The sequence below is a fragment of the Mangifera indica genome, chromosome 7, assembly GCF_011075055.1.
Source record: "Mangifera indica cultivar Alphonso chromosome 7, CATAS_Mindica_2.1, whole genome shotgun sequence".
Taxonomy (NCBI): Eukaryota; Viridiplantae; Streptophyta; class Magnoliopsida; order Sapindales; family Anacardiaceae; genus Mangifera; species Mangifera indica.
Genome location: NC_058143.1, coordinates 14,498,424 through 14,510,198, shown reverse-complemented (window position 1 = coordinate 14,510,198; position 11,775 = coordinate 14,498,424). Strand labels below are relative to the sequence as shown.

General features: G+C 33.3%; 1 protein-coding gene across 1 annotated transcript; it reads left to right on the top strand.

The window, feature by feature from the left end:
• Positions 1-5,747: 5,747 nt before the first annotated feature.
• On the top strand, positions 5,748-11,594 carry LOC123220923 (U11/U12 small nuclear ribonucleoprotein 65 kDa protein). The gene is made up of 12 exons (XM_044643529.1): positions 5,748-5,949; positions 6,822-6,893; positions 7,279-7,485; positions 8,209-8,290; positions 8,379-8,546; positions 8,838-9,020; positions 9,105-9,275; positions 9,650-9,737; positions 9,967-10,025; positions 10,410-10,475; positions 10,690-10,824; positions 11,077-11,594. The coding sequence occupies exons 1-11, from the start codon at positions 5,771-5,773 to the stop codon at positions 10,771-10,773; spliced, it is 1,359 nt and encodes a 452-aa protein (XP_044499464.1). The 5' UTR covers positions 5,748-5,770; the 3' UTR covers positions 10,774-10,824; positions 11,077-11,594.
• Positions 11,595-11,775: the final 181 nt, after the last annotated feature.

Below are 11,775 nucleotides of genomic sequence, written 5' to 3'. Positions count from 1 at the left end.
CCCTAAAGATTAATTTTAAAAAGTGATATTTTCCCCTATTCAAATTTCCCGGCAAATGATGGCCACTCTCTCCCTATTGGCGATGGCTATCCCTCCGACACCTTTTTTTTGTTCGAATCTTGCTCCCTTCGGTTGGATTTCATTTGGATTTAAAGAATTCCTACGAAACCCTTCGTTTGGACAATGACGACATGTCCAATCCAAGGGTAGATGTTAGAGATGACGAATCCTTTGTCTAGAAGTGTCGTCGTTGTCCAGATGAAGGGTTTTGTTTGGATTTTAAATCTAATCGAGGGAGAGGGCTTCAGATGGAGAGAAGGTGATAGAAGGAGAGCCATCGCCGGGAGAAAGAGAGTGGTTGTCGTTCGTCGAGAAATTTGAATGGGGGGAAAAATGTCACTTTTAAAATTAATCCTAGGGGGGAAAATGTTAGTTTTCCAAACTAAGGAAGAAAAATGTTATAAATTTTTAGGATTTAGGGAAAAAATGATGATTTTACCCTTTCTTCTAATAAAAAATTTTAACAAAAGTTAACCCATGGATTAGTATTTGGATTTTTTTAACTAAAGCAGATTACACTAAAACTTAAGTGGGAAATAGTCCTTTGCCTTATATTTTGAGTTATGCATTTGAATTGGTGAAATGAGTTTGCAATGTATATGTTTCAATATAGAAGTGAATGTTCATATCTTCATTTATGCATCATTTTAATGTTGGAAAAGCATGAATAGACCAAAATATGTTTTTATGTGTAATTTAGGCATGTTATGCCTATAAAGAGTCTAAAGGGAGGCTTTATGCTCGTTAGGTAAATCATATGTGTTGTGAAATATGAATTATTTAAGTGGGAAAAGATCAAAAGTCATTTGCAAATGTCAAGAGTTTGGTGACCCTAGCATGATATATCACAATAAAGTTTATCTCTGATTTACCAATCTATCGTTACGGGTCTATGTGATTGCAGGCTCCCTGAGTTTTTCAAAAGGGTTCCTGGGTTAACCAAATATATATATATATATATATATATATATATATATATATATATATATATATTTGGCATCAATCTAAAATAGCATTATCAATGATATCCCACTCGGCATCAATCTCTTTTCTATAAATTTAAATTTCTAGCAGTTAATAGTTAACAGTTTTTCAGAGTGCTAGAAGTTCTTATTCTTTTCGTTTTTTATTTCTTCGCTCATATAATCATTTGCTTGAATTTCTGTCTTTCAAAGTGTGTGATGTTGTTCCAAGTTTAATTATTAATTGATATTATTTCCATTTTTTACGTGATATTTTCTGAGTTGATTTATTTCCAATTCAATGATTATTCTTGCTTGCTTGTCGATTGGTCTTCCATTTCATGTATATTTATTTATACATATTCCTATATGTGACATAGCTTCCGAACAAAGTTAACATTCCAGTGGAAATATACATCTACAACTTACCCACGTACATACTGAAAATGACTGAATTATTGTTACTTCCTGATAGATGTCTAATACACCCATAAACTCATAACAACTTTATTAATTTTGGAAACCATGTGATATTTTATTGGAGATATATTCTCTGTAACAGCTTCTGAGTTATCATGAACCTTTTTTTTGGTTTTTTGTGATTATGAGATTACCTACAAATAGAACAAACAGAAAAAAAAATAAGGGGCGTTTGGTTGGAGGTTTTTAAGATTACCTTGGTAATCTATCTTTTATTCCCTTGGTTAGTTTGTCAATAATAAAAATATTACAGTAATCTTCTATTACCAATGTTGACGTGACAGGTAATATAAGTGGTAATCTGATTACCACATTCACCTTAGGTATTTAAAGATTACTGAGATAATCTTGAATTTACTATAATTATATTATTATTTATTAATTTTTTAAGATAAAAATAAATTTATTTTTAATTAATATTACAAATAATATAAAAATATTAAAAAATAATTATATTCTAGGGTATTTAAATAAAATAATTTACTAGTAATCTTTTATTACTTTTAACCAAACACAATAATTATTTATACATATCAAATTTTATCAAACATAGTAATCTATCACCAAGGTAATCTTTCTATTTTGGTAATATAATATTACCCAAACCGAACACCCCCTAAAAATTATCTGTGACCCAAAAAAATTCATAGATGTTAGAAGGGAAAAGGATTATTTCCCACCCAAATTGATTAAGAATGTAAATAATATATTTTACTTGGACAAAAATTGAATTAATTATTTAATAAGCATGATGATATTAATTTTTTGTAGTACTATCTTCGGTTAAGAAGGTCAAAGGTTGGTATCTCGACATTATTGGGTGCATGGAAATGTCAGATACCTAGTCGTCGTCCTTGACATCCTTCCCACCTCAAGCAATAATGTTTCTCTTGACGTTGCTTCTACGGTTGTTGCTTTCTTCTATATATCTATGTGTTTGTTTATATTTATGTTTGATTTATATTTTCACATGCATTTGTGTATATGCAAGGGCCTTAATTGAAGCAGACTTGGTGGTAACAGGCTCAATGGGGCCTCGATTAGAGCAAAAGTAAGAACCAAAGAAGCAAAGAAGTAATGTTAGGAGAAGCTAATGTTATTTTTGAAGAGGAGAATGTTTAGAACAAAGAGTGGGTATCCGATATTTCTGTGTATCTAATGATATCGGGATACTAGTCTTCGACCTTATTGAAGATAAATATTTCCTTGTATCAATAACTTTCTGATAGATATTACTTCTAATGAATATTCCTAATATTATTTCTCAAGGACGAATACCTATTTCTCTCTTGGATTCTGCTATTAAGAACCAAAGAGTTGAGGACAACGATGTAGAAGATGAGTACTTCCTTTGGGTCTTACCCTTAGTAATAATAATAATATAAATGAATCTAATGTTAAAGTATCTCAAGCTACTGCAATTTCATGAACTTTCTTTAGAAGTCAAAAAAATCTGCCGGCAGCAAAGGTTATCAAATACAAAGCCCTTTATTTTCCAAAGTTTATTTGTCTCTTTGTGAAACTTTTTAATTTTCAATCAAAACTTTTATCTATTAAAGAAATAAATATCTCAATACTCAACAATTATTCAAGTAAAGTTAGGTTTGGATATATAAATGCATATAAAGATAGACATTATCCTAGAAAGAAATTGTGGGCACCTTTATCTTTTAGTAACATAAATCATATAATGAAAAAAGTAGACAATATTTTGATGCCTTAAACGGCACCCCAATGATTAAAAAGAGCATCTTTTGATGTAAACTAAACTGACCTAAGAAATAGAAGCAAGGAAGACGCATCAAAATTGTGTAATCAAACATGCTTTTTTAAAACGTGTGGGGTTCACATGGAAGATCCAATATGATTTTCACGGTTTAATCTCATTTTTTTAGAAACCCTAATTTTTGAAGCATGGGAAATGACCCAATCTATTATAGTAGTGGGTTGAGCCAGATTTATAAGTCTTCTGGGTTAAGCTTTGGGCATAGATACAAGGCCTGTGGGTTGGTTAGACCTGGCTCATTACTGTTTTAATCATTATTAAAAAAAATAAATAAATAAATAATTAATTAATCATTATAATATAAAAATTATTTTTTATCAAAATTAACGAGTTAATGTGTTCCTGTAGAGCCCAACTTTATATACATAAGGTCAGACTGTAGTCTTATACTTTTTATAGACTAACCTAGTTTGTAAGACTCATTATTTTGCTAGCCTTAGGCTTAACCCATAAGGTTTGTTACTGTACAGGCTAGAGCCGACCGACCCTCTGTCACCTCCAAATATGGGTAAACTTTGCATACAGAACTTGAATTTCATTTTTTTGATGGAAAAATTGCATTATTGACCCAACAGTTTGTACTATAATTTTTTCACTTCTAATTTGTTGTTGCATTATATTTAATTTTTTTGGGAATATAACTATCATTTATGAAAACTTAAAAATTTTAAAAACACTCCAAAATTTTTTAAAATTTCTAAAAACCCTAAAAATTTTATTGACATCCGTAATATCTTTAAAATTTTTTTACCCCTAAATATATTATTATATGTTATTGACACCCCTGTCCATAGAAAGAGAGGAAGAATGTGGTGAGTGTGAAAAGAAAGGAAAATAAGTTGGTTTTTATATAATTTAGTTTTTTAAAGAGTTTATTTTAATTTTTTATTTAATTTAGAGTTATATTTTATATATGAAAAATAAAATAAGAGAGATAAAATGGTGATTCCACTTTTTAATATTGTTTAACAGAGTTTGAGAGAAAAAATTTATTTATGCAAACTAGGGGTGAAACATGTTTTTAAGCTAAACCTAGGTGGGCATATGGTAATTCACTCTTGTGTTTTACTGATTTGAAGGGGTGGCATGCAATTCATTTTATTTAAAAAGGCCTTGAGAAAAAGCTTTTTGTGATAAAATTATTGATGAAAAAGGGCGGAGTATGACATCATATTCCATGATGACCAATCATTTTGCAGAGAAACCTCCATTTTCTAAACAGTGTAAGGTCTTGTCACTTCATCATCATTTTTAATAATATTATGACTCATGACCTAATTTTGATATTAATTAGCTTTAATTTCAACAAAACCATTCATTAATTTTCATCATTAATATTAAGGCCAAAGCACTATTTCCCACCCAAGGTATGCTGAGATCCCAAAGGTTCCCGTTAATTTTGAAAATTTTATTTATCTACCAATGACTGGTTAAAATTAATAGAATTCTAACCCTTAAAAAATTTATCTTAAAAGTTTAAAAACTAACATCATATTTCTCAAACCAAGTTTAAAAAAAATCACATTTTTCCCTAGGGTTTAGTTTCAAAATCTGATCACATTTTCTGGTGTCATCATCAACCGCCTCTCTCTCCCTAATGCTTTCCGTTTCTTCAATGACCTGCCTCATCTCCACCCCAACTCAGAGTCTAGAGACATCTTCTGAGAAGATGAGTTGTCTCGTATTCGTCTGAGAAGATGATCATTTTCCCATACTATGAAGACGAGATCAATCTATCTTGTCTTAGTTGTCTGGAAAAATGATTTCTTTTCTCAAACAATGTTTTCAGATACCAGAGTAGTTGGGGTGGAGGTGAGGTAGGTTGTCGTAGGAAGGAGACCCGTCGAGAGGGAGAGACAGTCGATGATGGCGCTAGAGAAGGTGATCAGATTTTGAAACTAAATCCTAGGGGGAAAATGTGATTTTTTTAAACTTGGTTTAGGGAAGAAAAGTTAGTTTTAAACTTTTAGGGGAGAAATAAAATTATATTTAAGTTTATTTTTAATATTAAGTATAAAATAATAATTTTACCCTTAAAATTAATAGATTTAAACCGTCATAAGTAGGTAAATGAGATTTTCAAAGTTTACCGGGGGAATTTTGGGAAATCAGCATATCTTGGGTGGGATTGTCGTTTGGCCTAATATTAATTATTGTCTTGGTTCTGACAATCCAGCCAGCCAATTATAATCATGAATATCAAGAATTATTTTGTCGGACAAATTCATTTTTCTTCAAAAATCTCTTATTTTTAGGATTTAAAAAATACCTCTTTAATGATTTGAATTGGGCTTTGTGTTGGCCCATTAACACCTTTACTGAGCTTAGTCTCCTAATCGAACACTCATAAAGTTTTGTGCCCAATCCATCACCTATCCGGGTTGGCCCGTCTTCTTCATTCATGTTGGCTTGATTTTCTTTTACACGTGGTTTTGTTCTCCTCTTGCCATATTTGTAGGTTATATTGCATCTGGACGTGTCCATGGCTACTGTTCCTTTTGGGTTTCAAAACGCGCAAGAAATGAATCCGGGACCTTTGGGAACGGAAGAATCAGTGACCCTTTTAGTTAAGCACCTTCCTGAAGCGATTACTCACGACACTCTCACTCGACTCTTCTCTCACTATGATGCTTCCTCTGTTCGACCTTGTTCAACTGGAAGGTAATCGTCCTCATTTTTCTCTTATTGATTATTCTCTTGCTTCATCGAATTACTTTCAAGGAGATTTTTGATAGAAATTTGAATTCTCTTTGTTGCGTTATATTATTTGCCATTATGTAGGTAGTATTTATAATGCTTGCTACTTAATGGTTTTAGTTATAGCGTTCAATTCTTTGGAGTCATTTTTTTGACTCCACATAATTATAGGATTCAATGGGAGTAATAATTGGAACTGTTGTGTTGAAACTTCTCCGTAGCATTATTTAGTATAAATTATTTTCTGGGACCAAATAATTGCGGTTTAGTTTGCAATTCAGTTTACCTAGTGGGTTAACTGTACCAACACTGGCCAGCTTTTTCTAGACAGGTATTCTTTCCTCTTTTGAGATGGGTATTGTTGTTCCTTCTCAATAGTGGTGGGTTAAATTGTTGATGGTAATGGGACAGTGAGGTTTTCAGATTATTAGATAATTTATACAGTTTTTTTAAAGGCAATATAGTGTAATTTTTTATTCAGTTGCATTGCAAATATTTGCTATTTATCTTTTTGTGAAAGCAGTTTATGCAAATGTATGTTCTATTTTGGTCATCGTGTTTGTTTATATAGCATGAATCTCTGGACTCTAATCATGATGTTTGCTATCAAGAGCAGTCTCATTGTACTTCTAAGTGTTCTTCTTCTCTTGGTGTCTTTAACCTCATATGCATAAGCTTTATGTTAGTATTATTTCATGGAGGTCATCAGGCTCTTCTCACATTACCTTTTGTTCTTGTGGATGATAAAGTAATAAATGTGACAGATACCTTTGGTTTTTGCTATTTATTTTAAGGACAAATGATGCATATAATATGTTGTTATCTTTATTTTGCAGATTGAGAAACTGTGCATTTGTGGACTTCAAAAGTCAAGCACTGGCTTCTCAAGCCCATCGCCAGTTAAATGGGTAAGCCGCTTTCTTAAGCACTGCTGGAGTTCTTGTTCTCAGTTTTAGAGCTCCACAAACTGTACATGAGATTAGTTAGTTGTTGGGAGAAACATACCTTAGAAGTTAGTTATCGACATTAGAGAGTTCAAAGTCATATAACCCTACAACAGAAGCTCATACTTTTCAATGTGGGAAACAAGTTCTATACCTTGCACTTGGGATCCTAACACCTCTCTCTCTCTCTTTATTTTCTTAAAATTTAAAAATTTTAACTTAATAAAAATGGAAGCTCCGTTTTATGATATTTTAGAGCTCTCCCTGTCTCTGCATATTTCCTTTTTCATTCTTGTTGATCCCATACAGAAAATAGGCATTGAACTATTGTCTTATTTTGACTGGTCAGGCTGAGGTTTCTTGGTAAAGTCTTAACAGTTGAAAGAGCTACTAAGCTCCATGAGGATAGTAAGCTCAAAGATACCGAAGCTAAACCCAGATCTTTGATGGAGGATTCTACTGACCATAATAAAGGTCTAAAATCAGGAGGTCTACCTGCTAGTGAACTAATTGCTCCAAGACTTGGCGTAGACTATCCATTTCCTCCTTTCCTTGAGTATGTTTTCCTTTATAGTCTCACTAAAACTTTTGTTTTCCTGTGTAACTTGTCAAGTTATACATTATAAAGCTGAATGTTAAAGAGCCACATTTGTATTCATACTCACAGTTTTCCTTTAAGAAGTTTATTTAGGTCATGAACCTCTGTGATTTTGGGAATCCAAAATAACAAATGTACCGGAAAACTTGTTAATGCATAGACAATACATTGGTCTGTTTACATAAGCTGCATGTGCCGCACATATGTTTGTCCTCCTCCACCTTATGGAAATGTTATGACCATTATTGTCAATAATTGTTCTTTTTCTCTTTTGGTTTCTATTCCCTTCTTTTCTATCCAGACATATTACCAAACATTCTTTATTTTCTTCAAAGAGGCTTTTTTTGGCTTTTTTTTTTCTTCTTTTTTGTAATCCTTTTGTGGTGATGGAATCTAGGGTTTGGCTGTTTCAACCAAAATATAAAATATATCAAAATTTTGAAGCTTTACAAATTATGACTGGGTAAATGGGTGAGAATAATCTGGCCTTGAAGATTCTTCTTTCTTAAATGTGATTGCAGATATCTCAAATTATTTGCCTGCATAAATGTGCTATCCAGTTACGTGTTATCAGTGAGTTTTTCATTTTGGTGGACACAGTTGTCACTTAGATTAATCTTGGCATGGCATGGGTAGCTTTGATTTATGTACCTCTAGTTATATAACCTGATTGTGTTGCAGATATGCATATCCTCCCCCAGATGGAAATATCCTGACCAATATTGTAAATGCCCTTATTGCTGTTCCTCGCTTCTATACTCAGGTTACTCCCCCAAATTTTCTTTCTTAATGTTGTGTGGTTATTTTTTGATGTGGAATTCATACTCATCCATTTGGCTTTTCTTTTGTAGGTGTTGCACTTGATGAACAAAATGAACATTCCAGCTCCATTTCGTATGGCTCTGCCCACACCACCTCTTCCGCCTTCAGTACCTGCACCACCAGCACCACAACCACCACCACCTCCTCCTGTAGCAGATCTGTCAAGCAGTGAGTCAGAAATGGAGTCCTCAGATGAGGTAACCTCTAGCTGCTAAGATGAAATTTTTGTTCCAAATATCACACAATTTTATAAAATGTCATTCCTTCTGATTTTGGACATTTTTAGTGAGGAAGCAGATCAACATTTTGTTTGCTGTTATTTGAAAAGTACTAGTGATGGGTTTGCAAGTTGTCATGCATGCTGCTTGTCATATCTTTTCCCTAAGATCAGGGTTTTAATTCACTTTCACTCCTACACCAATATTCTATCTTCACGCAAGTTCCTAAATTTGATTGATACTTAGTGTTTTATGAATACAATTTCATAGGAAAAATGCGATTCATTGGGGGATGTAAAAACAGCAAAATCTGGAAGAAAACGTGCCAGGCGAGAATCTATTGTTGGCCCTGCCATTGATAAGGAAGTGGCTCATGAGGCTGTTGGAGTGAAACCAGCTACCTTAATCCCAAAAGAGATCCCAGTGATAAAAAAGAAGAACCCTGTATTACAGGTTTGTTCTTATCCTATATAATTTATTGTGCGATGAATTTTCCTCTGTCAGACTACTTTATCATTCTTTCTTTTTCTTTCACAGATTAAAATTGCCCCCAAAGTAATTCAGAGTCAACATAGAGATGATAGCATTACGGAGGAATTGGAGGAGCACATCGAAGTGGATTCTGACAATAGACCTTTTGCGACCCCAGAAGAGCTGGAGAGGGGGAAGTTGCCTCCAGAGGAACTTTTATCACTTCCAATGTTCAAGGTATCAGAATTTTATACAAGTAAATTTTAGTGGTGAAACCAGTTGAATATGCAGTGATTACAAACAAATTAACTTATCAATCAATATAATCTCATTCGGGTTTTGTTTAGATCTGTTATTTGATGCTTCAAAGATTATTAGCATGAGTGATGCATACCTGTGATATTTTTTTAAAAAAATAAATATGAAAGAGGCTTTCATGGTCTTTCTTCTGTGCTCTGGCAGGACTTTTCCTTGACCCTAGCACTATTTGCATTGTTTGTTAATAGATCTGAAGATCAATTATTGTACATCTGATGCAATTCACAAATCTGAGATTCAGTTAACATGCATAATTTATGGCCATAGAATAATTAGCCATTTGAACTTTGCAGAACTACACTGCTGGGAATCCTGCATCTGTGTTATACATAAAGAACTTGGCAAAAGATGTTGTTCCCGATGACTTTTACTTCATATTTGGTGAGTGCACAAATCTTGATGCTTACTTTGTCCTAATGGTAGCCTTCTTTTAGTGATGCGATCTTTGTAACAAATATAATTTTTACAATTACATTATGATCATATCCCCTTGAAATGTTCAGTGTTAAATCCCTTTGGTGCTTGAACTCTATGCTTCTGTACTTTAATATTTATTGTTATAGCAAAGGTTTTTTGGGCTTATTAATATATTGCTTTCAATGTGCTGTAGGATCACTATTTGGAACCATTGATGCAGCTAAGTCTGGTCTTAGTGTAAAGCTAATGCAGGTGAGTTGTATTGTGTATGTACACATATATAAGTTTCATGTATAAATGCATTTATGGAAATTGCATTGAAAAATATTCATTTAGAAATTACATAAGGATCTAGGTTGCCATAGTGATTTCTTGTTGCTGTATTGAGGGGGAACTGTGAACGTAATCCGAAGGTTTAAGTTTATTTGTAGAGCAACAATATGACTGGACTGTTATCAGGTGTAGGTGTGTATTTGATTTGCTGATCATGTTACTTTGTTGTACCATATCTTTCTTTTTTTTTTTTAAAACTCTTATGATCATGCTGAGCTAGAAAGTCTCCAGGCCGGTTTTTATATTGGTCCAGGGACAGGTTAGAAGAGCAGACTAAAGTGTCTAATATTACATCAATTGCAGGAGGGAAGAATGAGGGGCCAAGCCTTTGTGACATTTCCATCAGTTGAACTTGCCCATCGTGCTTTGGTATGTTTTTCACATGATGCAATTTCATATCCAATTTTTTAATCCCTATAAATGTTTGCTTGGCCATATGGCATACATGGCATGAAGTCTTGCTCAAATAGTGTATTATAGAACTTTTGTGCTGATTGATGAACTATGACTTATGCTTTAAATGCTATAAATGATTTGTTACAGAATCTAACTTTTGAGCTATGATCCTAATGTTCTCTTGCAGAATCTAGTGAATGGATATGTTTTCAAAGGCAAACCAATAATCATCCAGTTTGGGCGGAATCCTGCTTCTTCAAAAGCAAATTAATTGAACATTTCCGCATGAACAGGAGGAAGCTCTTTATGCTGCCCTGTCATGGTTGGTCCTATATTAACTATTCATTCTCATATTCCTAATAAAGCTGGACTTCAAATCCATCGAGCTTTGGTTTTTTAAGTTTCTTTGTGACTGGTCCTCCTTCATTGACTTAATTAGTACATGAAAAATTTTCTGTTGATCTTGGAGAATTGATACAAGTTGTGATTTATGTCAATATAATTAACTTGGTTCTATTAGCCTTATAGATGAGCAAATAGAAGTTGAAAAATTAATTCTTTCTGCTCAATGTAGGTAATTGCATCATATGAAAGATGGCAAGTCTTTCTACTCAGGCAGAAGCATATTGTTATGGCATTCGCAGCTCTTAACAAGACATTCCTGATGGCAGCAGAAGTGTTAAGGTTGCTGTTGCTCTCTGATCATGCTTTGACACAACCGTGGATAGAGGCATGTTTATGAATCAACAAATGGAAAGGTACACGCCCCTCCTTAAGCTCGGTCTGATCTCTCGGTACAAGCTTGTCATCTGTTGATGTTGTTGTGACCAGTATTTCTGCAACTTTTTCAACTTTCAAAACACTGCAGATTGAAGAAGAAACGGGTACCGGTACTGATCCTTATCATTCACAAGGTTGTCTGGGGAAACCCTTATGTTACTTTTTTTTTTTTTTTAAATTCCATCTAAGAAACTCCCATGTCTTGTAGTGTAAAAAGAAAGAACTCAAACGTCAGAACCATATTATTAGGACAGATTCTGGATACATTCAAATACTCTTGCACACAAGCAAGCATCACCCAACTTCTGATAACTAGACCTGTACCTCTTTTTTTTCTATTCTTTTTTTTAACTAGAATTAAAAAAAGAAGTTAACTTATTTTTTCACTTCCGTCAGAACTCTTTTCTAAGATTCTCCTGTGTAATTGAAGGATAGCGTAAAAAAAAAAAAAAAAAAAGGAATGGTGTAATTCTTTTTGAATACACTGCGGGGG

Bases quoted from the DNA above. Each gene is read 5' to 3' on its own strand.
- LOC123220923 (XM_044643529.1), top strand. From the start codon at position 5,771: ATGGCTACTGTTCCTTTTGGGTTTCAAAACGCGCAAGAAATGAATCCG. The intron at 7,486-8,208 runs GTATGTTTTCCT...ATTGTGTTGCAG, and splicing joins CCATTTCCTCCTTTCCTTGA to ATATGCATATCCTCCCCCAG. The intron at 9,021-9,104 runs GTTTGTTCTTAT...TTTCTTTCACAG, and splicing joins AGAAGAACCCTGTATTACAG to ATTAAAATTGCCCCCAAAGT.